The sequence below is a fragment of the Tinamus guttatus genome, unplaced genomic scaffold, assembly GCF_059628265.1.
Source record: "Tinamus guttatus ecotype Peru unplaced genomic scaffold, ASM5962826v1 Tinamus_guttatus_pri_ptg000107l, whole genome shotgun sequence".
Taxonomy (NCBI): Eukaryota; Metazoa; Chordata; class Aves; order Tinamiformes; family Tinamidae; genus Tinamus; species Tinamus guttatus.
In genome coordinates, this window is record NW_028288641.1 from 446,575 (window position 1) to 473,746 (window position 27,172).

At 54.4% G+C, this 27,172-nt stretch overlaps 1 protein-coding gene across 1 annotated transcript; it reads right to left on the bottom strand.

Annotated features, from left to right (window-relative positions):
• Positions 1-5,518: 5,518 nt before the first annotated feature.
• Positions 5,519-26,885, bottom strand: USP31 (ubiquitin specific peptidase 31). The gene is made up of 16 exons (XM_088520980.1): positions 26,286-26,885; positions 18,496-18,633; positions 17,936-18,024; positions 16,801-16,893; positions 15,872-16,007; positions 15,300-15,444; positions 14,182-14,365; positions 13,866-13,977; positions 13,152-13,246; positions 12,852-12,929; positions 12,171-12,300; positions 11,245-11,364; positions 10,272-10,497; positions 9,368-9,526; positions 8,576-8,728; positions 5,519-7,519 (listed from the first exon to the last, which is right to left on the bottom strand). The coding sequence occupies exons 1-16, from the start codon at positions 26,883-26,885 to the stop codon at positions 5,991-5,993; spliced, it is 3,987 nt and encodes a 1,328-aa protein (XP_088377106.1). The 3' UTR covers positions 5,519-5,990.
• Positions 26,886-27,172: the final 287 nt, after the last annotated feature.

The window sequence follows — 27,172 nt, forward strand, 5'->3', positions numbered from 1 at the left end:
TGGCTGCAACCTGCGGCTGCCCCGCCGTGGCTGCGGCTGGGATGGCCCCGCTGCAGCGAGGAGCAGCCCCCGCCGCGGAAACGCGGCTCGACGGAGAGCGGGCTCCAGGGCAAGAGAAGAACATGGGAAAAACGAGCGCAGAGGGAGCCCCGGGACAGGGCCCAGCCGGATCCACCGGCAAACGGCGGCAGGAGACACGCGGGAAGCGCGAGCCGGGAGCGAACGGAGAGCAAGGAGCAGCCGCCTCCGCGCGGGAAGGGGACGCGGCAGGGCTGCAAGGAGCGCACGCGGCCACGACTCCTAGTAATAAATTTATTATTTTTTATTACATATTCCCCCTTTTCCACTTAATCCCAATTCCTCATATTCAAACTCTTCTTTCTGAAAGAAAATGATTTTTAACATAAAAATATAAATTCTGCATATTAAAAGTGCATACACCTTGAATAATAAAACATACAAATAAATAAAGGCATTGACACAGTCTCATGCACTTGTCCTCAAATAATTTAAAATTTATGGTACAATGTTCAATCCCAAGTAAGACAGCCTGCTTTCCAGATTACTATACAGTTCAAAAACATTAAAATACAGAAGAATATCAAAGGTGTGGGCAAGCCCCACGTCCCAGGATCAGTGTACAGTGATGTGACATGCAGTTTTTAGAACTGTAGATATTCCAGTGTAAAATCTGACATTGTGTCCAGAAGAGAAACTGCATTTGTAATAGGGCTTAAAATTCAATTTTAACCAATGGTGAGGCACAGTTGGTGAGCAAATCTGTACAAATTAATTCTTGGAAGGCCACAAGAAAATAATCTAGCCACTTGTAGCCTGTATTTCCTTGTGTCACCCTACCCAAGGCAATGTAGCACCTAAGAATGTTCTTATTGCACTGCACAAATGCCATCCAACCCTAACTAACACTAACTTCCTCACAACATGTTTGTGCTGCAGGGCCTAGAGTGAAACAATTTGTGTTTACACTTAGTTTTAATCTGTGTCTTTTAAAAAACACTATTTGCAGATAAATTGAGTGCTATCGCCTTTAAAAAAAACAGGAGACTTCCTAAACCTTTTGACCTAATATGGATATTGTACAAGCCTTCATGTACCTTTATTTTTATAAAGTAAAGCTCCTAATAGTAAATGCTTTATGGTGCTTTGATTAAGAAAACCATGTCAGACTTTCATCTCACCACAGATTAAAACTAAATTTCAGTTGCCTCCACAGATAACATTAGATACTGCCAAATTATTTTGGATTAGTAGGAAAACAACAAAGATACAAAGAAGAATTACAGTAAAATTACTTGGAATGTAATTCCGAGCGGCTCCCGGTCACGGCGGGTCCCCGGGGCGGGGGGCGCTGCTCCCGCGGGGCCTTCCCGGCTCCGGAGCGGCTGCGGCTCCGCGGGCCGGGACAGCGACGCGCGCGGCCGCCCCGGCCACCGCGGGGACACAGACACCGACCGGGCCACGGACACGACACCGACCGGGCCACCCCTGCGCTAGGACAGAAAAAAAGGAAAAACCAAAGGAAAAAACGCAAGACAACACAAAAACAGTTCGTTCTCACTCCAACATCGCAAACTCCTTGGACATTATGCTACACGCCAGCCTTGTCAGTAATCCAGAACTCTGCAAAGGAAAGAACCGGAGATGTGCAAAGAAAGCAGGAAAGCAGGTACATGCTCCTATGTGCCGACACGCAGCGGCGCCCAGAGCCGGATCCGAGGCACCGCGGCGCTCCAGAGCCCGCGCGGCAGCCTCGGACACCCGGAGCACAGCCCGTGGTTCGGGAGATGCTTGCATAGTTTGTAAGTGCATGCACTGGGATACAGCACGAGAACGGCCATGCAAAACCGCCCTAGAAAAAAGGCTTCGTCATGCTCAAGCGTCAGCTTTGGAAAGCAAACAGCTCTGCATCTAGACAGGATGAGGGCACGTACAGCGGGATAAGAGTACTGTAATTAAGCTGCTAATCCTCTAAAGCATCTGTTTTATGTAGCCATATTTAGTACGTCTGAAAGGGTTAACAGTTTGTACATCTGAAGTGAGACACGAGTTACCAATTACTGTAGGCACCAATTTGTCTATCAAATGTGATTAATACAAATAAAAGGTGCCTCATTAGTATATGCCATCGAAAATGTGCTTATAATTCGTATACTACAAACACTATTCAAAAAACACAGCCCAAAAAGGGTAAAAATAACTGTTTTAGGTGACTCCAGCAGTAGTCTAGCTCTGGAATGAAGGTGCTACCTTCCTGCACCAAAAGGCTTATTCCAGGAAGAGGAACAAGTGTCGGACTAGAGATGTGGCAATCTACGAGTTGGGAATGGCCTGATGCCCACGAGTTCAATGCAGAGTTGATTGGAGATGCACCGCGAGAGCTCTGGGAAGCGCCGCTTCCCCCGGGGCCGCGGGAGCGGAGCCAGCGCCAACGCTCCCCGCGCAGGAGCAGGGCCAGCGGCCGGACGGAGCCGCGTGGCCGGACGGAGCGGCTCCGCGCGCGGCCTCGGAGCAGCCCCAGGCCCTGGGCCGGGGATCAACGCGCGGCACCGCTGCCCGGGCCGGGCCCCTCCAACACGAGCGAGCGCCCCGCGGAGCCCGCGCTGCAACACGGACGGGAGCGCCGGCGCAGGAAAGGGCCAGGAAAGCAGACTGCTGTAAAGGAAAGAGGAGACTGATGTTCCTCCTTCCCAAATGACTTCACAGAGGGCCTGCAGCAAACCGCGTTCGTTTATGGAAACATTTATCCTTTGCCACTGATGCACCCCAGGATTTACAGGCGCACGGCCGAGCCCGACTGCTGTAAGGAACATCCTTCTCCCCTGCAGCCACATCATTTAGCCCTCTCCTTCGCAAGGAACTTCCCAGACTACTGGAAACCTGAGATACGGGAAAGCAGAGGGTACAGAGCAGCAGCAATGACTTCCCACGCTTGCTATGGAACAGACACAGACGTAGGAGCAGGGACCCCACCTTCCAAGTGCTGCACAGTCACACGTCGCTCGTTTTGCCTGGGATGGACCTTGGATTCGGGAAGAAGCCGAACGCCCTGCCTGGTGCGGATCCGGAGGCTCAGCCCTGCCGCAGCATCCTGCCTGGGAGCCTGGGATGTTTAAACGGATTGCTCCTGGAGGCAGGGAGCAGCCGCACGCACACGGCTGCTGCAGGGAGCCCGCATCGCTCTGCGGGGATGAGGGTGCCCGGGAAGGGGAGGACAGGCCCGTGCGTCCTCCTCGGGCCGCTGCGACCGGCCTGCAGCACCAGCCCGCGCACCAGAGCCTTCATCCGCACAGGGACCGGGCACCACGTCCAGCGGGCAGAGCCCGCAGCAGCTTTGGAGCTGCTTTGGAGCAGCTTTGGAGCTGCTTTCCACAGCACGGGAAGAGCTACATTAGAAGACGCCACAGGAACGCAGAGGTTCGACCCACTTTAACACGAGCACTTGGCACCCGGATCTCTCACTCCCGCTTTGTCTGGACAGGCTCTATGGCCACTCTCATGTCCCAGGTACACACGGGACTGGCATTCAGCTAAGTGTAAACTTGGACATGGCTTCAGATTTCCTCCAGTAAAGGCATACAATATAGGAACAAAACCCACTTCAAAAACCATAAACCAGCTTCCAGTTTATACTACGTAAGACTTTTTCGGTGAATGACAACATGAGAGGGAAATGTCATTCCGTAAGAGTAACCTTTTGCAAACAGCCATGGTAAAAAGCATAGAAAACTACATTCTGTCTATTAAAAGATACCAAACCAAGTCAGCAGTGGCTACCAGGATTACATTCTTTCTAGAAGAGTTGTTACAAGGGAAGAGTCAACACAGTGCAAGATCTTAATATAAATAAATCATTAAACAAATATCTCAATATCAACATTTCAGGGAGTAATTTAAGTAGTACAATGTGAAGTAAATTCTATCTGCTCTGCTCAATATAACAAAAAATAATCCAAGAATATCCAAGTTATACATTTAAGAAGCTAGTTACATAACCTTTGCTTCTTGTTGCTGCATTAGATGAGAAGGAAACAATACACGGGAGAAGAAATACACTGAGGAGATGGTCACATTCAGGTTTTAAAACACAGCCCAGGACGCATGGCCCCACATATCGTAACAAGATGCAAGCTACTGGCATTGCTCCTGGGTTGCATGAGGGTGCTGCAGAACCCGGGCCAGGACAGTGGGGTTCTACACGGGCACGTGGCCACACAGGAACGAGGGCTCTGTGGCACCCCAGGTCACCTCAGCACAGCCATGGCCATGTGTCCTTCCTCCAAGGGGACAGCTAGAGCCAAAACCCCCCTCTCGAAACCCTGCTGCAGGGGTGAGGTGAGCTGGGGATGACGTGATGAGGGAGCAGCAGCGCACCCCAAAACTGAGCGGGGTCCTGCAGGGCCCGCGACGCGGCAGCTCGAGGACAGGGAGCAGACTAGCTGACAACCGCTTGTTTGAGAGCCATTGGTGACAGCGACAGAAAGGATTAAGAAATAAGGCTGTCCACAGGCTGGGCCTTAAGCAGCTTAGCCAAGTGAGGCTGTAGGACAGGCCAGGATCTCACTCAGGAGACAAGTGCGCAGAGCGCTGCCCAGCTGCTCTATGTTGGAAGCTACAACACAGGTTGGTGCTATTCGTAACAGACATGGTTATTAATAATGTAGTGCAGTAATAAATCAGAAAAGATTACACCTTTTAATCTACCTTTTAAAAGGACTATGTAAACACAGATGGAACCAGATGTAGTGTTTGAACCCTGATAGAGACCGTCATCCAAACAGCAACCGAGAGCGGTTTTGGTGAAGCACTGTGGCAGCTAGACCTCCCAGAACATGAGACACACACCAAGGAGGGGACTGCAGCACTGCACTGGGAAATGGGAAAAACTGCTCCACAGCATCCGGCAGAGCCTCTCCAACCTGCACGAAGAGGCTTGTTCACAGCATGCTCAGAGAAGGCAGAGAAGACAAGACAACACTTGACTTATCTAAGCATTACTCCTATAGATAATAGATGCTATATTCACAGCACTACAAGTCTGAGCACTTAGAAAATGCTTCTTCTCAGGAGTTTAATGACAGAGGTCCTATCACCACCTTTCTGGTGCATGAAGATAGCTGTCTCCTATGGTACTGTAACAATCTTCCACCTTGCACTTTCACAGACAACCAGCTGTTGCTTAGTGTAATACTCCAAAACGGGAGAAAGCAACTAGAGAGCGACAGGCAGAGGTCATCTTAGGTATGGATAGAGAAAACTCTTCATAGATACAACAACAAAAATGCTACTCACTTTATAAACACACTTTTCTCTCCTGGAATAAAAAGAAACACACGAAACAAACTTACAAACACATACGTGCATGGACACACAGGTACCTTTCTGGATCTGTCCATCCACTAATGCTAGTCCCTCCTATACCGGCTGAGTATATACCTGAGAAACAACATTAGTGTTGAGATATTGCCCTTTAAAAAGCTTGAAAAAAATGGAGGGGAGCAGGGAAAGAGGGTTGAGAGAGAGCATGAAGAAGCAGCAGTCTCTCCTTTTCAGTTTCCTTAGCATCCTTCACAGCTCAGACGAGGCCAGACATGAGTGTGGACACAGCCTGCTCAGAACAAGACCAAAGGAATATCAGTTCACAGCTCTACAAAGCACACTAGTGCCAGCGTAACTGCGTTTCAGGATTTCCAACCCTGAATCTGAAGAAAGTTGTTGCATTTTCTATAAAGAGACTTCTGTACAAGTGCTATGGGACAGCTGCATTCACGTTCAACAACGACTTCAGCTAGACTACTTGCATCAGTGCTGGCTGCCTGTGGCTATTTGGTTTGATGGCAGAATCAAAAGGCGCTTTAACAACTTGCAGTTAACTTCTCCTCAAAACATACATTAGGCACATGAACAAAAAAACAAGAGCTCAGAATAAATTAGCTTCTCTGCAGAAGAAAAGACACCTGGATTGCAGCATCTCACTGAGGTTCCAGAGAAGACCGTACAGACACCTGCATGCTGGAAGGTAGTTTTTTCAGCGACTTCTCAGACTGCTTGCCACTGGAAGGAGACTGGACTGCAGGATCTAGCTGGGAAGACTTGGACTTGCGACTAGATAGCAGAGAATGTTTAGTGGATGTGGCATCTTTTGAGGCAAGCTTTTCTTTCGCAGTAACATTGGCATTGGTTTGAGAGGCTGGTGGGATGACACCCTTCTCCGATTTGTCCTCCAGTACATTTTTACTGGCTGACTTGGAAGAGCTGCCTGCTGCCTTTTTTGAGAGCATTGTGGTCTTCCCCAGGTCTGCTGACCTCCGGGTCTCCTTCTGCCTCAAGGCAGATTTAAAGAAAGACAGTCCTTTCTCTTCCGACTTGCTGTCCCTCTTCAAGGCAGAACGCATGCCAACGTTTGGAGACCGCAGGTTGGCCATGGAGGAACTCCGCACGTGCTTGCTCTCCACTGTCCTGCTGTCACTCCTCGAGTGGCTTATTCGGGGGGAGCTCGTTCTTGAACTGCTGGTAACGCTCGTTTTATCTGACCCCAGACTTATCTTGGAGCCCTCCCTGCTGAGGCTTCGCTCTGAAGTCCGGCTCTTTGCAGCAGAAGGGCCCTTAGTCACTGACGGGGCTTTCTTGGCAGCTGCAGAGGATGGAGAAGAACCTGACTTTTGTTTTTGTTGAGCAGACGGGACAGCCACCTCCTGGGCCTTGGTGCTCTGCTCCTTCCTAGCCTGACCTGGAGCAGGAGATCCATGTCGCCCCGTGGCCCTAGAAGAGTCCGTCTTGCTTCTGGAACGGGAAGCCTTCTGAGAACTCTTTAGCGGAGGAGAGGGGTGAGAGCCTTTGGGCTCTTGGGTGGATAAGATCGTCCTTCCCTTCCTCAGGCTCCTGTCCGGCTCCGAAGCTCCCTTGGAGCTGTGAGCCTTCTTGGAGGTGCCATCTGCCTTTTCCACAGCTAGCCCGGTGCCACTGGGGCCTTTCACCTCTTTGACTGGAGAGCTGTCCACAGAATCGCTCTGATCAACAAAGGCAATTTGATTGTTATTATCAAAGGGGTCCAAAGCAGGGTAATTCCTGTCTCCTTGCACAGAGCTTTTACCAAACCTGTCTAAAAGATCCGAGCTGGATGTCCTTGCTACAGGCTCTTCCCTGAAGGCCCCTTCCATGACAGCCAAGGGAGCTCTGCGAGCCGCCCTGTGCTCTCGCCGACTGCCATCACAGGGTTCCAAGTAGCTGCTGGACAGATTCCTCAAGCTGCCAAAGCAAGAGGTGGAGACCTTATCATCAGCAGCCTCTCCGATCTTCTCCAGGGTGGAGGCGGAGGTGTGCACAGGGGAGTCCCCGGAGAAGCGCGACGGAGAGCCGGAGCGCAGCTGCAGCTTGGCCGACAGCGACCACGAGGGCCGGGCGCCGTTCTCGCTCGCTGCCAGGGGGCTGGTGACGGACGACCTGGACGACAGGCTCTGACGCTGGACGCTTCTTACAAACGGTCGAGTGGAAAATCCACCTGCAGGGAAAGGAGGCGGCATTCTCAGTATCAGACACGAGCCTGCAGTCTGTTCGGCCCATCCATCCCCCAAACCCGCTTCCCTGAAAAGGACAGTTCACCTACTCATGCTGTAGGCCTGATTTCTTCGTGCCTGCTGCACATTTCTTACATAAGGGTTGCATAAGGAGTTCCAACAAATTGGTCCTTGCACTGTGGTCACCCAAACATAATTGTCTGAAGGTTGTAACTACAAATCCAGCTTATCCTCTCATCCCTGAGGAGCAGGACACCAAACATGCTTTTGCACTGCACATATCCTTAAAAGTAGCAGCAAGTTTATCAAATTCCTTCCCAGAAATATGATCATATTCATTACATGTAAGAGTATTTACCTGTGTGTTAAAGGCAAACTAGGGCTTTTGCTTCCTGAAATAAAGCAATATATTTATATTTAAAGAAAGCACAACTGCAAGTATTTTATAAAGCTGACTACAATGGTTGGATTTGACTTAATTGCAAGCATCACTGCAGGGCCAACTCCACATCCAATTCAAGAAACCCAGAGAGCCCCCTTGAAGCTCATCATTTTCAAGAATTAAAGCACTATATTAAAACCAGAAAGCAAGTAGTTATTTTCACATATGAGTGTATCAGCATGCGCTCTCTACTGCTCTCTTCCTGAGAGCAACTGTCTACAGCACAACAACTCTGCACCAGACAGCAGCAATGTGTCAGCCCTCCCGCAAAGGAGCTGCAGGGAAGTCAAAAATGCACCACACTAAGAAAACAAGCTCTTGGTGACAGGTTTAGCTGATGGTATTTTCTTCTTCTGCAAAGCTCCTTAACATTTCTGTCCTGCTTTTCCTCACTCTTTCAAAACAGAAAAAGAGATCACCGCTGCCATAACCCATCTGTTCCTACCGACAGCGCCTGCTGGCCCCATTTGCTACAACTGTCCCCTCTACGTATTATGCAGCTATCCTAGCTATCCTTTTATCTTGTAAATGGAAGAGATTAGTGGCTTGAGAAATCAGTTTTGCCCCAGCGTCCCCCTGGGCCGCGGTGAACACCCACCGTCGTCTTCGCTCCTCTCTCCGGTCAGCTCCACGGACTCCGAGAGCGAGGCCAGCGACGTGCGGCGCGAGGAGGCGGCGGACGCCACGCTGGGCTGCTTGCTGCCGGGCAGGCGGCTCACCCAGTGCTCGCACAGCGACGAGCTGGTGGAGCCTGCAGGGAGGCAGGCACAGGGCTCAGGCCGGCACCGGGGGACGCGAGGGACGAGCGCGTGTCGCCGCGCGCAGGGGTTGGACACCTTGGCTCAGCCGCGGTGCCCGGCCGCCACCCAGAGCAGATCTTTGCTCCTGTGATAGCAACGATCAGGCCCACGGCAGACAGCACTCACGCCGAAGTGCTCTGCACCCAAAGGATCAGCGCGACAGCACAGGCAGAGGATGGTGTCTGAACTGCCACAGAACACAGTGTTTGCACTTTCCAAAGGCAACCACCAGGCTGAATCTGCCTCCCACGTTATCCCATTTCCACAACCAACATCCAGCTGCTGGTCACTCACCTGAGACCAATGGCAACGCTAGGGGGAACAGACTAGTCACATCTGTATGTCAGTGGATTGACGGGGGCAGCTCTGAGCAGAATTACCCATGGGGGCTTCTCACCTCTCCACAGCCTCTTTGCCACAAGCAGCCCTGAGCAGCAAAGCATGGACAAGGGCTGCAGGGTGCACAGGACAAGCTTCACTGATCTCTGGGACTGCGAGAGCAGGGGTCTAGGCAGAGCTGGGCAGAAACTCTGCAGATCTATAAAGGAGAGACTGGAACACACTCTGGGATGAAGCCAACTGGCCTTTACCTGCCACAGAGCTGTTAGCAGACCACGACGGGATTGCTGTGCGTCTCTGGTAGAAAAGAATATACGCTGTCTGCTTGCAGACTTCATTTTCAGAAAGCTGCTGAACATCACTGTCATCAAAGCAGTACCACTGGCCATCAACTGAGTTTTTGCAATATGCTGAGAGAAAACACATTACTATTAGACTTTCCTTCATTCCTGATTACCTCTATTTCTGTTGTGTTGTTAACTTAAACATGACCTTACCTGCTGTGATGGACTGAAAGTGGGGGGGAAAGGAACAGATTTAATTTGGCACATATCCTTCTCTACCCTGACCAGCAGGAAGGAAGGCCGAGACTGCTAGACTACTATACAGAGCTCCCACTTCAGGATTTGCTCTGCCCAGTGTTACTGCTCAGAACAGAACACCATTTGGGACAGCTCCATTCACTTCGTTTTATAACTTGCTGCAGGCTGCCTCCATTGCCTGTAAGACATACCTGTGATCCCCCCTGCACATTTTAATTTAAGGTAGAACTCATTTAGAAGATCTAGTTGAGCAACTTTGCTTAGAAGATGCTCAAGATCACTGGTTTGAGTGGCCACTCAGTAGGTTCTCCACGCAGTCACACAAGGCTGTCACCGCAGTACTTGTGCACGGTGAGAAACAGGTCATATCAACATCCCTGGAATTCACATTTTCTAGTGGTGAAAAGTGTCTGGTAACACATTTGGGGTGACCAATCCTTGTTGCATTTCTCAGTGAGCAGAGTCAGAGTCATAAAAATCAAATTACACGAGCCAGCTCGTTAGTCACATTGGGTCCTTTCGTCAAAGGGCAGAAACTATAAACACTCAGCAGCAAATAGCCCTGCATTCTGTCTGAAAAGAGCTACCATGCACAAACCTGCAGGATACTTGCCTGTGTAGTGCCCCCCTTGCATGGTGCCGTGGTGATTGCAAACAGCGTACAGATCGTAAATATAGTCCTCAGGATCCCTTCCAAGACCATAGGGTCGCCTCCACGGGGACCAGTGCGAGGGCAAACTCCAGCTGCTCTGGCTGCGTTTAACGACGTGAGGAGTCATGTCCAGGCCACTCAGCGGGAATTTAACCATGTTTTGAAGTTTCATCCTTCGGTCTCCTTCCTGTACAAACAGAACAGCATGAGCAGCTATGGCAGACAGGGCACCACGGCTGAAAAGCAGAAAAGCACAGGGACGAGAAGCTGCTTCTGAAGGAATGCTACAGACAGGTCACTGACAGGCAGTTCGCCATCCCCACACATAGAAAAAAGGGCAACATTCTTAGGCAAAAAAGCTCTTACAACAGCCACCTACAGAACATACAAGAGCAGCTATCTAAACCAACCCCAGAAGGCAGCATATGGGTTGGGAGCAGCACAAGGCTTCCCACCTATGTGTGACAGAGCCACTGAGGGTCCAGCTCCAGGTTTAAAGAACAGGCACCGGCTTCCAGAGCTGCCCGTGTCTCCAGGGATGGAGAGGGAGGCAAATAAGCACACAGCACAAGGGCTGCACTTAAAGCACTTGAATTGTGCAGCTTGGGTCTGTGGCAAACTCACCAGGAATATCTGGTTATGAGCCACAGACAAGTGAGAGCTGGAACCGTATTTGGGAGAACTGTCACACCTGCTTGTCCTGCTGTCACATTCCTCCCTAGGCACGTGGTTTTGAGCTGGGCACGCAGCACAGGACATCTACCTGACCCAAAGCAGTCATTAAGACCTGCTGAACATGACTGCCCCTCCAGGCACCCTTCCAGTGCCACACACTTGGAATTAAAGTAACTGTAACTGCCTATTCAAAAGGCTTGTTTGAAGAGCAATTTTCAGTGTTCTTTAACCTCTCCCACTGTTCACCTTTTTCTCTTACCTGCCTAAACCTTTTGAGATGTATGATGAGAACATCAGGTAAGGTCCAGAGGCTCAGTGTGATGCTACCCTGCTGCAGCTGCTTGCAGTGCGGGCAGCGCCATGCATCATCTGGGGCAAGCTGCAAGGAAGCAGCGTCAGGGACGTTAGTTTCCAGAGGGCAACACCATGGATTCCTGGGGGCTGCTCTGCTGCCCCGGCTCTGTGCAGACACCGCAGACTCCCAAGCTCCATCCACCTCCAGCACTCAGTAAGCTCACTAGAACCTGGGTTACCAGTGACACTTCTCAAACAGCTCTAAGCAAGAAGACATCTGCCTCACGCAGGAGTACTTGCCACTGCATAACAGAACACAGTCAGTGCTGCTGTAGAGAGAAGCTATTTCCACCCTAAAAAACTTCAATTCCTTAGAAAAAGGGGAGAAAGAAAACCAAAGGCAATAAGCAGACAGTCTTGTCAGCCCAAGAAGCATACTCACAAGAAAACTCCCAGCAGGAAAAAAGGAAAAACACATAGGTCGACTTGGCATTTCATGTTAGACACCTTGCTACTCTGAACTGTTTCTTTTTTTCTCCCTATACTCCTCTGTCCCAGAGAGTATGTCTGAAGAGAGACACTGCTGCTTCACAGAGGAAGCTGAAACAGAAGTGTACTTACATTTATTTTTCTATGTATATACAGCATATATACATCTGTACACTATATATACATTATATATTTTGTTTTTATTTTGTGTGCATGCATATACATGCGTACATACATGCATGTATGCTAACTGCAGCTGCTAACTCATGTTACACCTTCAGTCCCTCGCGCCAGCGAACTGGTGCTTGCAGAACAGAGAGCTACTCTGCTGAGGACAGGAATTCAGGCAGCGCACGGACTAACTGAGCCTTCAGCCTCTTGGCTGCTCTACGTTCTTCCTACCTGTTCCTCTTTGGTGTAAAGTTGGAAACACTGAGATAAAGTGCAGGTCTGAGGTTGATGATGAAGCTCTCTCTGCTGGCGGACGCTTTCAGAGTCTGGAATATACTCATCCTCTGTATTCACAAACAAACTGTAGAGAGACAACACGTTTACCAGCACAGCCACCCGCTCCGCGTGCTGCGGGTGAGCAGCACAGTAAAAATAACATTAAAGGTTATAAAAAAAAAAAAAAAAACAGTATCAGCAGTTAACTCCTCCATTCGTCCCATCAGGTGGGACAAATTAAGCTGGATGGCAAGAGATTGCACTTGAGCAGAATAACTAAACACGAGCGGACAGACTTGGAGTGAATGCCACTGAAACTGTCCATGGGGACCAGGCACTGCCTCCTCACCACCTCACGGGAATGACTCGCACAGCAAGAGACACAAGGGGAAGGTGGGAAACCACAGCTGAAGCTCCTGCTCCGTAACACAACACCCAAAACAGGGGGAGTCCCATTCAGAAACACTTAGCTCACACAAGCCCAGTCTGTCTTTAGAGACAGTGGCCAGGGCTGGACATCTTGAAGGGTCTTTCGTTTGCTGCCCAGGCCAACAAGACACATTGTGCCAAGCTATTCCCAAGCACTGCTCCCTTGCAGTGGATACAGGATAGGGCTTCCTGCTGCTCCGTACTTACTAATCTTTAGTTTCTTTGTCCCATTCCACCACCAACTTCACATGAGCAGTTCCCCCCTGTCCACATGACTTCAATGCCCTGGAGAGAGGAGCAGATAGGAAGCTTGAACATCTTTGAATTTGAAGCTTTTGTTACCTTTTACACGCACGTAAAACTCTTTAGCCTTTTAGCACTGCTCCTCCACTGCCACCCAGATCCAATTCGCTGTGGTGTAAAGGAGCTCATAGAGCCAAAAACGTGGCAGAGCCAGAGCAAAGCACATTTGCTGATCTCTGCCCCGGGAATGAAGGCCAGGCCTACCTTTCCACGGTGGGGTGGCAGAGGGGTCGCTCCTCCTGAGGTAGCAAGTAGGTTATGCCCACAACACTGACCACTCGCAAGCTGAACGGGCAAACCTGCGACAAAGACAGTACAAGTCACATGAGTAACTCAAACCCAGCTCACATATATGTGTAAATTTGGTCTCTGCAGAGGCTAGTAAGGAGATTACCCAGGAATTTGTGTTTGGCAAAATAATGCAAAAAGTTATCACTATGCTTGGGAACAACATACATAAACCAAGCAGCTCAGACAGACGTAGACGGCCCTGAGGTTCTGTGTCCCCAGACTCCTCTACAGTGACTAGAAAGGACACTCCCACCCTCATTCCTTCATCCCCTGGCTGGGGATCTCATCAGAAGCATGAGCTCACCACTGACCAAACATTTCAGCTTTTACTGGGGCAAGCAGCACTTACTGGATGATTTCAGGCTCAGAGAAGACCGCTGATTTCTCAAATACTTCCTTGGGGGTAGAAAGGAAAAGCAGCCTGTAGTTCTTCACCCAATCAGCCTGATCTTACCTGCACCATTCTTCAAAGAGCAAGCAAAAGCATCAAAGAGGCTGATTTGGGCATTATTGCTCAAAGAAATACTGGGAAGAAAGCAGTTCAGTATGTGCAACATGTTTACCAATCCCAGTAACTCCTGAACTGCATCATCTGAAGCCTCAAAGCAGACAAATCATTTGCCTCACCTGCATACAGGCTGTAGGCCGCAGGAAATACTGCATCTTCTCCAAAATTTCCTTCTGCAGAATATCCCAAGCAATTGTTTTTTCCAAATGCAGTACAAAGGGCAAACCAAACCTACAAAAAGAAGTGGTATTTGAGGAAGGAATATAAAAGTTATTTGCTTCAGTAATCAGACCTTCAAAATACAATGAGAGTATGCAAGCTAGGAATGGATTCTGTGGTCTCTTGGTATTGTCTTTTCACTAAGCGATCAATAAATCCCAGGTCAATTAATGAAGCAGCCAGAACAACAAATGTAACCGTGAAGCTGCCAGTCACCTTCTGCTCTGTTGTCCAGTGCATGCTCTGTTACACACAAGCAACACAATCTTATCATTTGCTGCTTGTCTAGCAGGGGACTGTTCCAGTTTTCCAGACTTTGCTGTTCCTTGCGAGTAAGATATTGTTCGAGATTGCTCAGTGCCATATTTCAAGTTATTCAGGTTATTGTTTAAATGTATTCCTGAAAAATAAGGAGAAAGGAAATACGTTATGCTTTATCATTTGCCACTAGTGCCCTGATGCTTCCATGAACAGAGCCTCTCCTCCCACTACCCCAAGACACATTCCTTTAACCTCGGAGCAGGTTAGCATCAAATCAAGGCTGACTGAACAATAGATATCTTTTTAAAGACTCAAAGACTTCAAAACGCAGTTGCTTCTCACAGTGACTTTTTTTGTATAGAACAAAATTATTCAAAAAATGCTCATCCCATATTTCACAGCAGTTTGTAGAGGTACTCACGGCTTGTCTGGATGCAAGAAAAGCTACTGGCAGAAGCTTGTTTCACTTTTTGTAATGAAATTAGTCTCGGATTATCTTCCCTCTAGCCAGCTCCGAACACGGCTCCCTCCGGTCCCCAGGAGCTGCTGCCAGGGCCCGCGAGCCCAGCAGCCCGTCCCGCCGGCGCGGGGCTCAGCGCGGCAGCAGCGCCCGCCGCTGCGGAGCGGCCAAGAGGAGCTCCAGGCTCCCCGGCCTCCACCCTGCACACTGTGCTCCCAGCCCGAGAACGCCAGGAGAGAAGCAGAGCTTTGAGCTTTAAAGGAAAAGTGTTTGCTCAGTCCTGAAACTCATTGTTCAGCACTGGCAACCTGCTTTTAAGTAACATCAGTGGCTTGATGTAGACCCCAGCAGACCTTGGAATGAAGCCTGAGAAGAGTTTTCAAGATAAGCCAGCCTGCCCTGACAACGGGGCCAGGAAGGAGGCAGTGGACGTTACTTCCCAGCAAATGCCACCGTTAAGGCTGCTGGAACAGGTCCAGACCAGGTCAGAGCACAAGTCCATCTATCTGGACACCATCCACTCGTGGGACTTCCTTTTCAAGCCTCCTCTCCCAAAAGGTGACCCCCTCAGGCAGACACCTGACGTGGGCACTAAGCAGAATTATCTACTTGCCTCTCTGGCTAAGGATCCCTTCAGGCCTAAATATCTCTGGGGTCTCAAAGGCAAAGATGCAGTCGCTTTCGTGGATGGTGTCCAGGTCATCAGTATCACAGAAGGAACGATGGAAGCCGTCGTAGTACATCTCCGTCAGCACAATCTGGAGCGGGCACAAACAAACAAGAACCCGTTACGGCACCAGCACTTCCTCACAGAAGTTTTCCTGCTAAAGGACGGCATTCCTCAAAACGTCCAGTACCAGGCAGCAGTGAGGGAAAGGAAAGGACTACCATAAAGGAAAAGCAGCAAGGCTGTATGCGGAGAAGCCTTGGTGGGATCCTATAGTTTAAGTCTTTCCACAGCGGCATTCCTGTGCCTTTCCACAGGTGCCAGCACACAGGAATCACAGGCCTGTCACAGTTTATACGCTCCACAGGCGGCCATCCTAGCAACACCAGGCTTCAAAAAGTCAAAGCAAAGGGGGAAAAACCAGCCCAAATTCCTACCAGCCCATTTCCTCCTTTCCCCTGTGAGCGGCACTTCCATTTTCTGCACACTGGGGCCCTCGGGGCGAGACGAGCCCTTACCTGCTCAGTGGGTATCTTGGTCTCGGCAGAGACGGCCTCCCGCAGCCTGTCCACGGTGCCCACGACGGGCACGGCCACGCCGATGCGCATGCAGTGCGAGCACTTGCCCTGGTAGACCACGGTGACGAAGAGCGGCCTGCGGAGAGCACAGCGAGGCGCCCGGCTCAGCCCCGCAGCGCCCGGCACAGCGCCTCGCACCAGGCCCTGCCGATTTGGTGACCCCTCCTTAGCTATTCTGGCCAGGTTGTTAATTCACCCCAAGCTGCGGTAACTCCCGCAGCAGTGAGATCCCGGCTGTATCCGCCTGCTTCATGACTAAAGGCCCTAATGAGTAATCCAGAATCAAACATGGAATTACTTCAGCCTCGGACAACTACATCTGATTTAGAAAGACTCTGTTCTTCCTGCATGGATTGGTGAATTGTGCCTTGTTCCTGCAGACAGCCTTCTCAAACGCTAAGATTAAAAATAAAACTCCCTTACAAGGCAATCAATTTCCCAACACGGATCTCGCAGTGCAGCTCAGGACGCTCCCAAGCGGCGCGGAGCCGCGGGCAGCCCAGGCTGCGGCTGCAAACCCAGCTCTGGCTGCAGCACCAGCTGGAAGCAGGAGCTTCCGAAGAGCCTAATGGGGTGGCTGGCCTCTGGGAGAGCTTTTCCCAGCACATCCCCTCAGCCCCACGTGTTGGTAGAACAGGGACTTCTGAAACTAACGTGGCATCTTCATATTCAACATTTTCTTTCACTGTTTTGTCCCATGGCTTCATGAACCCAAGCACACTTAAGAACACAAGGCCAAGCTGTAGAAATCTGCACTGCACAAACAAGTATCTCCTTACATTTGTTTTGAACTTCTTACACAGAACTTTCTAGGGTTTTTTTTCTTTATTGCAAACAGCTACCTGTCAAAAGCCAACCGAGCTACGTACCGTGTGTGAGGCAAGGGAATCGGCAGAGAGATGCAGAGGAAAGGGTCGAAGGTGTTGCTCTGCTTCTGGCAATGAGGGCACGTCAGAGACGACCTGTTACAGGTAACAGGACAGAAGTCGCCCATCATTTTGGCTGGAATGGATAAGTGATCAAAACCCACAAAATCTCCCAACCTTTGCTTCTCTACATGAAGTAGCTCTGCAGAGGCTACGGAGATAGAAGGTGCTCTACATGAAGGGCTCCTGATTTCTAGACCCCTTTCCAGGTAATCAGGGTTCATTACAGGGCATGCCGGAAAAGGCTGCACTCCAGACGCTGCATTGGCTTTCAGTAAGAATCCCTGCAAAATTAATAATTTGCCAGTCTGAGTTCCAACATGAAAGAGCTGCAGCGCTGCTCTCCCTTGCGGGGGAGGCGATGGGAAAGGCGGCCTTCCCCTCGGAGGAAAACGGAGACGCACAGAACTTGCCTCCAGGTTAGCCCTGCACTGCTCTTATACCAGGCTTAAGGTTTCTCCTTTGGCAAAGGAAACCTTGGCAGACCTTGGGGAGAATGCCTAGTAACTGAACTTCCTATAGCAGGGCAGACACAAACCATCAAGGAATACTGAAATTAGGTGTTTTTCTCCTGTTAGTTCTGAAATTAGAAAGCTCGCTTTCCCACATAGATACACTCAGAAGAACTCTCAGGAAGCAGTGAAGGATTCAACTCGGTTCTCATTGCACTGGATAACAAGAACTTGCAATTCTCAACTCCCCACAGCCATCCTGCAACACCAGCGCTGACGGAGTCCTGCCCCCGAAGAGCCCGGTGAGCACGGAGCTGTCCTCAATCTTTGTTCCATTAAACACGGATTTGCCCCAGGAGCCTTCAGGATGTGCCAGGGCAGATGAAATGGCACACGCTCTAGATTTTTCTTGAATATACCAACCTGAAATAGCAAAACTCGCTCCCTTCTGGCCCAACGTTTTAGTCCAGATATCTTTCAGCAGAAATTTAGAAGGAGGTTGTAAGACAACGACACCAGCCTCAGCTGTACTGAGAACTGCTGGGCAAGTAGAAGCTGCAGCCGCTGCACTAGTATCACTGAGCAGCCGCTGCAGGGTAGAGCAACACGGGGCTGCCAGGACGTACCTGTACTGGGCTTGGAAGAGCTCCTGCACGAAGGTGCTACTGATAGGAAAGGCTGGTCCCTCAAGCAGCACATCATCCTCCAGCGGTGGCTAAAATAAATTAACAAAGCCCAAATATTTAGATGCACCCAAATTTGTAGATGCATCACAGCAGACTACTCTACTGCTGCCAGTCAAACTTGCATCCTCTTTGATCAAAACCACCAGAAAACGCCCAAAGACCTACAACAAGTGCCCTCTGCTCTCCTAGGTGGTTTTGCAGGGATGTGACATGGGCAGGGCAGGCCAGGAAAGCAGCTCACAGGAGGGGACACGCGGGGCAGCCCCTGCCCTGGCTCCCAGCGCTGCGGGTGACCGCGAGCGAGCGGCCGTGCCGGGAAGCGCCTGCCAGGGCCACAGAAACAACCAGTTACATTGACGGGGCTAGAAAGTGTTCCAGCCCACGGGCTGGGTCCATCCAAATTACCGCAGCTGAGAAGCCAATTAGGAGATTTAACTTGAACAATAACTGCCTGCAGAAACAGTGCTCGTGCCCTGCTGGCGCCGGGCAAAGCGCCGTACCTTCAGAGGAGGCATGCCGCTGTGTTTCACTACGTTGTTCAGATCCTCGTGAACTCTGTCCAAAAGCCAAAGCAGAAACTCCTGCGCGTCGTGCTGGGCGTTCCCCCGGTACTGCATGGCGTTCTTGGACACGATATTCTGCATGGAAACAGCAGAGAGCATCAGCAGGAGCACAGGAGCCGAGCTTGGCCCAAGCCCTTGGCCAGGCGCGCGCACCTGAAGGGCATCCAGGCCCACGAGGGCCGGGTGGGCCCCACGCTGACCCGCTGGGCACGGAGGGGCCCGAGGGCAGCAGGGCTCCCCGGAGCGGCCCCGTTTGCCAAGCTCTGCGCGAGGCGGCTGCCACGCGGGTGCCCGGCCCTGCAGGGACTCACCAGCCTCACGCCAGGGCCGGGCTCCCAGGGCAGCCCAGGTTTCAGCACGCTTGACTTCAACGCCAGCCCTCCCGGCGCTGCCTTTTGTCCCTGGTCTGTCCTGCACAAGCCGACCCGTGGCCCCGGCGCAGCCGCCCGCTCTGAGCGCTCCCAGGGAGCCCCGGCAAGGCCGGAGAGCGGGGACGGAAGGGACAGGGCGCAGGCGCAGCAAGGAACAGCGGCCACCCCGACCGAGCAGCAAGGGCTGGCGGTCACGGGCGCGACGCACGCGACGGGCACTGCTGCGGCACAGCCCAGGAACGCGTCCTGTTTGCACCTCAATTCCCAGAAGAGCAGCCTCGGATGCACCCAGCGCACGCAGGGCCGCGCTCGCGCCCGTCTTTGCACACAAACACGCCGCGTGGAAGCTCGCGCGCGGCAGGAGCTGCAGCTGGGGGATCCACAGCAGATCTGAGGAACGAGTTGGGAGGCCGCTGCCCTCCAGGGAAGGGGGTCACCCGATGGGGAGGAAGGCAGGGACTGGCGAACACCCGCTCTCCATCCTCCACAATCCGCCCACCGGCCGCAGGGCAGCAAAGCGAGGGAAAACGGAAAGAATCTGCTCTGGCTATGGATCTGCAAGGCCCACTGAGAACAGCTTTACTGCCCCACCTGCACAAGGGCCAGCACATGGTGGCGGCCAAAACCCAAGAGAAGAGCATCAGATCCACGGAAAACCCTTCCTGATGTGCACCCACAGCTGCCCCGAGCGGCGTCCCCAGCCCCGTCCCCAGCTCGGCCTCCAGGAGGGCAGGGAGAAGCACCCAGCCCTGCCGCGCGCCCGCACAGCCGCACGCGAGGACGAGGACAGGCCGACACGGCACCAACAGCCGCGCGCGCGGGCGGCAGCACGGCAAGGAAGAGCAAAACCGCGTTCCGCATCCGCGGCACACACAGACCGAGACCCTGACCCAAACACTGCACAAACGAGTGCCCCTTCACCCGCAGGGGCCACCCCGCAGCCCCCGGGAGGTCACTCGTCACCCAGCCGCGGCTCTGAACACCAGCCATAAACCCAAACAAGGAGGGATTCGCGGCCTCTCCTTGGTCGCTGATATCCTGGCTCACGGACAACTGCAGGGAAAGGGCAGCTGCGATTTCCCAGCACGGCCCTGGCAGGAAGCGGCTGCGGGAAGGTTTGTGCGGGAGCGGACGCAGCGCACGGGCAGCAAGGAGCGGCTGCTCGGCAACTTCCCCGGAGCACCGCGACGCGAGGGCAGAGCTGCTGCTTTCTTAATGCCACACAATCTGCGTTTGGCAGACACCTCTCAGAGGGCATTTATCCAAATGACTCCTTCCACGCATACACGAAAGCACAGAACTCCTCCTCCGCGACGGGGAGCTGCTCCCTTGGGAATGAGCTGCGTGGGGAAGGGCGCAGCTCAGATCCTCCCAAACCTGGCGACAAAGTCCGGGCGGCCCCGCTCCGGGGAATGGGAATACTGACAGCACCGACCAGGACAGCCTCCCGCCTGGGACCCCTGCCACCCTGCTGGAGGGTTTGCCAGGCCAACATTGCTAGAGGATTTTTTCAAAAAAAAAAAAACAAGGACTAAATTTATTCCACTAAGTTCCTAGCTCTCCCTGAATGAAAGCAGAAGCACAGATCCCTACCAAAGGAATCATCCTAAAAATATATAAATATATATATATATATCCCATAGCAACCCCAACGCACCCAGAGGCACCTCCCTGCGCGAAGGGCGAGCAGCCACCGAGCCCCGAAGGCAGCAGAGCTCAGGGCAGCACGAACGCAGCGGGTCCCGTGGCCAACACGGCCACCCGGCAGGCGCACCGGGAGCCCCTCGCGTGGGAAAGGGCCCGGGACACAAAGCGGGGCTGCATGTGCCGCTTCCCAGCGGGAACGCCGCGCAGGAATGCGGCCTGCCTGCCAGGAGGGCAGTGGGAAGCGGCTGCCAGCTGCTGTCAGCACCCAATTAAAGTGTTCATCGCTACAACACTAAAAACGCAATTTTGCTCCACAGTGAGACCTTGTCTGCCCAGCGCGCTGTGGGACAGGCCCCGCACCTCCAGCTCCACGTTCCCGACACCGCCGCACGCAGAGGAGTTAACGGAAACGGGGCTCTGCCGGGCCGGGCGCTCCAGTGGAGGCTGCAAGGGGGGTCCTTGCGAGCCAGCACGACCGTTTCTAAGCGCCGACTTGCGGGGCAGAGCACAGAGCACCACAGATCCAACTGAGCTGGTGGCCCTGTGCCGGCTCCCGGCCCCGCTGGGCTCCGGCGCTCCTGCAGGGACACGGGAGCGACGCAGCGGGAATACCCGAGGAAGCGGCAGCGACGCCGCACAGGGGGAAGCGAGCGGCCGCTGGACGGGTCTCGGGGAGCACCGCGGCGAGAGCCGGCCGGCACGGGCCCATCTGCGGAGCGGGAGCCGCCCCGGCCCGGCGCTGGCGAGGACGAGGCCCCGGCTGAGCGCAGGGCTGCCGCTTACCTGCAATAAAGCGGAGCATAAGCAGTGAGCACGGCCAGACTCGGCAGAATCACTTCTAATTCACAAGTTATTTATTATTTCAGAAAGAAGTGCCCACCACAGCTTGCAAACTGCTTGCCCCAACAGCAGTATTTACACTAGAAGCGTTTACAAAACACGTACACCTTGAAACCTTCAGTTTTAGGCATAACTGCTATTAAGTATTGCTCATAGCAAGCGGTAAAAACAGAAGCAGCAGCGTTACCCCCGCGCTGACAGGGCTGCACCCCGCGATCAGAGCTGGTTCCCATGGCTGGGATCCACCAAGTCCCCGTGATTTCGCTGCTGGCTGCGCTGCAGCTCACAGCAGTGGTGCTGCCTTCATCTCCGTCACCAGCGCAGCAGTTCTAGCACGTAAAGGGCCCTGACGAACACCACACTTGGGTATGCAACTAGCTCGAGTGCTAAAGAAAGTCTCCAAAAACAAGGAAGCCTCATCATCCAGAGAGGATCAAAACTTCGGGAAAGACAGGGCATTGGGATAAGGCTGTACAAATGATTTTTTTGAACTCAGTTTAAACAAAATCCCTCTCACTTAAGACTCTTTCAGCAGCTTTAAATATCTTAAACTGATTGCCCATGGCAGAGAACATCCTCGCTGCGTTATCTGACGCTCAGCAACTCTGCAGGGAAGGAGGGACAGTTCCCCGGAAAAAAACAAGCGCCAGGGCCGGCTCCTGGCCGTACAATGGACGTTTGTGCTGTTGTCACACGGGGCAGAGAGGAAGCGGAGCTGCAGCACTGCCCGCGCTGGGACAGCAGCAGCTCTGCCCGGGCAGGAAAACAGGAACCTCGGAGTGAGCGAAGCAAGAGGAGCCTCCGGAGCAGAGCGAGAGCAGAGCCCGCGGGGCGGCGCGGGGCGAGGGCAGAGCGAGGGTAGAGCCCGCAGGGCAGAGCGGGGCCGCCTCTGCCTGCCGCCCCAGGGCCCTGCGCTGCCCTCCCCGCGCTCCCGGCCCGGAGCCCGCTCCTTTCCTCGTCCCCGACCTCCTCTTCCCACCACACAGCCCGCAGGTGCCACCTCCCTGGCCCCTTCCCAACTCCCAGGTGCTGGCGGAGACGGCGATCGCGGCCGCCGCGCTCCTTCCTCCTGCTGCATTGCCAGGACAGCCCGCAGCAGAGCGCACGTGTGCGGGAAATGCTTCAGTTAAAGGGGATAAAACGACAGGATGTGCAGAGCGCGCCCGGCTCCGACCCCGGGATGCAGGGAGCGCGCCAAGGATCGACCCTGGGCACAGAGCAGACGCGTCCCCTCGGGGACGGCTGCTGCCAACGAGGAGCCCTCTGCGCCCACCCGGGACAGCTGCACCCACCGCAGGGAAAGGAGCAGGGCCAGAAAAGCCGGACTGGGGACAGCGCCGCGTCCCTCGGCTCCGACGGGCTGCAGGGGGCAGAGCCCCTCGCGCTGGGGCACGTCTCACCCAAGGCCATAAACCTCCCTGCAGCCACGAGCACGTCGCGGCTCCCCGCTGCGAGGCAGCTCAGCAAGGCCACTGCTCGGCCCCCCGACTGCACAACAAACCGTTTCACACGAGCCACTTGCTTTAATTGGGCTGTTCTCATTTATAGCAGCAGGGCTACATGACTCAGGAACCGTGGGCTGGATGATTCCTTGAAGACCAGCCTGAAAGAGGAGGAACGCTCTAAATACTACCAAGACAAAACAGTTAAGGGCAAAGAGCATCTAAGAACGTGCCCACTCCAAGGTCTCCGAGTCCACAGGGACTCACAGGGGCCACCTCTTCCAAAGGGACTTCCTCTACCCCAGAGAAGCCTATGGATACAGGATCAGCAAGGGGACAGGGGGCATCTTTTACCTTCAAATACATCTGGCACCTGCACAGAAGCCTCTTCCTTCAAAGGAAGAATCAGGAACTGTCTTTACCCAACTATATTTAGCGCCAAAAAAATGAAACCAACCAAGCCATGGATTTCTCAGCATGGTGGCTAAGAAGCTCTTCGAGTATCAAATAAACATTACTGCTAAGCTGGGCTGGAAGCACGAAACTGCTTTCCTCAAAACACTCTTCACTCTTAGTACACTTGAAGCAGAGCAAGGAGCAGGAGCGCGTGTTCCCCGGCCACCCGCGAGAAGCCGGGAAGGTTTTTTCTTGCTTCTTGTTTGCGGGGAACGAGGCGTTTCCAGGTTGAAAACACCACTCCTCTCCTTCCTCAAATATAACCTGGCTGCTTATACCTTTAAGTTAACTGTGCAAATCTGCTGGTGAAGATGATTTTAATTAAGAACCGTGGGGTTAATAGCAGGGTCAGGCTACCTAACTGCCTTCAAAGGCACTAATTTGCCATTTAAAGTAATTGACCCTTGTAAGCAAACAGCCAAGTGCTTGACATAATGATAAAGTCATTCGGAATGAGATATGGGCCCGCTGAAACCAGGCAGTTATGAACAGGACCTACTTGGACAGGATCCCCCCAGCAAGATGCTTTCTAAAAACCTCCAGGGACTTGAAGGGAGAAGATTGACGAGCTCCAGCTACATCAACAGGGAGCAGGGAAACCCTCGCTCAGGGTCAGCGGGGCTGGAGAAGCAGCACAGAAAGTTCCACTATTCAAATGGCTTGGAGCACAGCCCTAATATAACACCCGTGTGCCCGAGGCTGCCGCTCTTACCTGAGCACCGCTACTTCCACCTCATCAACAGTATTTCTAGGCTGGTTCTGCCTTCCTTTTAGCAATTGCAACAATAGAAGATACTCCCACTCTCAACCTTTTATTTTTTTTCCCCAATAAACGATTATAATTGTAACACTTACTACAAGTTCAGGACATAAATGACCAGCAAAACTTGTATTTGGAAACCTATCAAAATCAAGCGGCCAAAAGCAGCACGGGGAAGCGCCTGTGCGGATGCTGTGCAACAGGCGTTGGAGCGCCCGGCCCGGGGAGAGGAGAGGAGAGGAGCGGAGCTCCCCTGCACGGAGAGGAGCAGAGAGGAGAGCAGCTCCGCTGCGCGGGGCACCCGGCACAGGGAGAGGAGAGGAGAGGTGACTCCTCTGCCAGGGTCACCCCGCAGGAACCGGCAGGGGAGCAGCCCGGTCGCGCACGGTGCCACACGGCTCCCGCTCCCCGCGGCGGCCGTCGCTGGCACCGAGCACCCGCCACGCTCCCGAACCGGCCCGTGCCCAGGAGCGGGACAACCACGGAAGACGAGAGCCAGGCACGGAGGGTGCCCGGAGCTGCTGGCGCCGCAGAGGGGTCTCCAGGGAGCGCGGACCCCCCGGCGCAGCACAGCGGGGGGTGGCACCGCCTGCTCCGGGACGGAATTGCAGCACGACGGCCCCCTGCGCAGACACCCGCAGGGAGCGCAGCGCGGGGCCTGCGGCCTTCCCCGCCGCGGAGCGATGCGACCGGAGAGGGGAACAGCTCCAGAACCTACAGCGAAAGCACAGCCAGGAACACCGGCAACCGGAGAGGGGAACAGCTCCAGAACCCACAGCGAAAGCACAGCCAGGAACACCGGCAACCAGAGAGGGGAACAGCCCCAGAACCCACAGTGAAAGCACAGCCAGGAACACCGGCAACCGGACACAGCAACAACCCCAGAACCCACAGCGAAAGCACAGCCAGGAGCACCGCCCCACCTGGGCGTCCCCTCCTCAGCTCCTTCCACGAGGAAGGTGAATGGTCTTATGCGCCAGGGAATGAATGTTAAACTGCATTATTAAAAAATAATAATAATAAAAAAAAACAGTGTTCTTGCTCCTTGGAGAAGCAGTGCAGGGATGGTGGGACAATTAAAAAAAAAAAAAAACCCTCCAGGCCTTCAAAAGCATTCTACCACATTTTTAACAACTACAGGTGCAAAGTTCCTGCCTCCACTATAAGATTCCCCCGGGAAGTCCCAGGGCCAGCGTAAGGACCGGTGCCACAGCATTGTCCAGTCATTGTGGAAGGAGCTGGGGAGGAAAAGCCTGTCCCAACAGGACAGTGTCACGGATGTTCATGCACGTAGAACGCGGCCACGCGAACGCGGAGCTGGCGCAGAGCAGGAGGTTTCGATCTCTCCCTCCTGCACGTTATTTGCAACTGTTGGAGGTGCGGGCTGAACTTAAACGAAGCTCAGACACGCTCTGAGAGCGCAACCGCCACTCTGATCCAGCAGCCGTCCTCCTCCGATGCACACGGAGCCACAATACCGGGAAGTTAAAACCAATTCCTGTCGCCTTTCCTTAGTGCCCCAAGACGAGGGTATGAAACAGCAAAACAGACGCTTCACCAGGGCAAGAGCAACAGGGTCGTTAGAGCATTGAGTGGGACCCGGGGAACCGGCACGCGGGCAGGCCCGAGGCACAGTCCAGCGGAGCAGGGAACACCTCGACTGACAGTCTGAGCACGGACACTGTCACTGAAGCGGTCACGCGTCCTGCGGGGTTGAGTTTCGGCTTTTCTTTAAAGGGATCCTGGGAAGCTAGAAGAGCACTTAGGAGAAGTAAGCGCAGCAGACTGGGCTAGAAAGGTGCTTTCCATGCTGGAAACCACCCTGCGTCTCACACAGAAGAGCTGCCACCTGCACCTCATCCGTAAGTCAGGCCCACAGAGCCGCCGATACTGCGGCTCCCAAGGCCTGTGTGCTTGGGTACGGCGCAAAACCCCGGCATGGCTGCACCGCAGCAACCGCTGCCTGCGCTGCACCGGGGGACACGCGGCCTGCGGTCATGCGGGGGGACACGCGGCCCCACGCAGGGGGACACGCAGCCCCGCGCCGGGGGACTCCTCTTTGCGCAGTGACGGCGGCGGCTCCTCCTGCAGCGGGACACGAAGCAGCACGAGCGGGGCCGCCGCACGGAGCACGAGCCCTCGGGCCGGGCCCGCTCGCACCCCGCGAAGGCTCCGGCGGCCCCGCGGGCCGGGGCGGCGCTCGGGGCTCACCTTGAAGTCGCGGCTGTGCTGCGGGGTGTACTCGAGCGTCCAGAGCGCGCGCACGAGCTGCGCCAGCTGCTCCGTGACCTCGGCGGGCGGCGCGGCGCCGGGAGCGGGAGCGGGCGGGCTGGGCGGCGGCGCAGGGCCCGCGTCGCCGCGGAACTGCTCGAGCGCCAGGTACTCGGCGAAGAGCTCGGTGTTGCTGAGGCACTGCAGGATGGCGTTCATGAAGCACGTGTTGCCGTGGTTGCGCAGCCCCGCCACGCCGGGCACGGCCTCGGCGCCGCCCGGCGCGCGCGGCGCCGCCTCGGGCTCGGGGCTGCGCGGCGGGCCCGCCTGGAAGCAGCTGCCCAGCCCGCCCGCGGCCTGCGGCGGCGGCAGGCGCGGCGGGGCCGGGCCGCGGCCGGCCTCGGGCTCGCTGCTGTAGTGCGACAGCGTGGACAGCGTCTTGAGCACGCGGCTCATGAAGCCGCCGAGCGAGCGCGCCGGGGCCGCGGCCGAGCCCGAGCCCGAGCCGCCGGCGGGCGCGCGCCCGCGGAAGAGCCGCTTGCCGAGCGAGCGCTTCTCCTTGGCGCTGCCGGCCGCGCCGGCGCCGCTCACGCGCGACATGGCGGCGCGGGCGCGCGCGCATCCCCGCCCGCCGCCGCCGCTCAGCCCGCCGGGCGCCGCATGCCCCGCGGCGGCGCCGCCGCCCGCCCCGCCTCGGCGGCTGCCGCGCTGCGCGCCGGGCCGCGGGCGGCAGCGCCTCCCCGCCTCACGCCGCCGGGGCGGGGCGCCGCGCTCACGTGCCGCCCGCGACGCCGCGCCCGCCATGCTGCTACCGGGCGCGCTCCGCAGTCACTAGGCGCCGCCGCGCGCCGGCCGCCATCTTTAGTGCTGGCGAGGCGGGGCGGTGC

What these genes read in the sequence shown, in the direction of transcription:
- USP31 (XM_088520980.1), bottom strand. Translation starts at nt 26,885, where the DNA reads ATGTCGCGCGTGAGCGGCGCCGGCGCGGCCGGCAGCGCCAAGGAGAAG. An exon ending in TTTACACCAAAGAGGAACAG is followed by an intron (nt 11,365 to 12,170) that starts GTAGGAAGAACG and finishes GCTTCCTTGCAG; the next exon opens with CTTGCCCCAGATGATGCATG. An exon ending in AGAGAGGAGCGAAGACGACG is followed by an intron (nt 7,520 to 8,575) that starts GTGGGTGTTCAC and finishes CTTTCCCTGCAG; the next exon opens with GTGGATTTTCCACTCGACCG.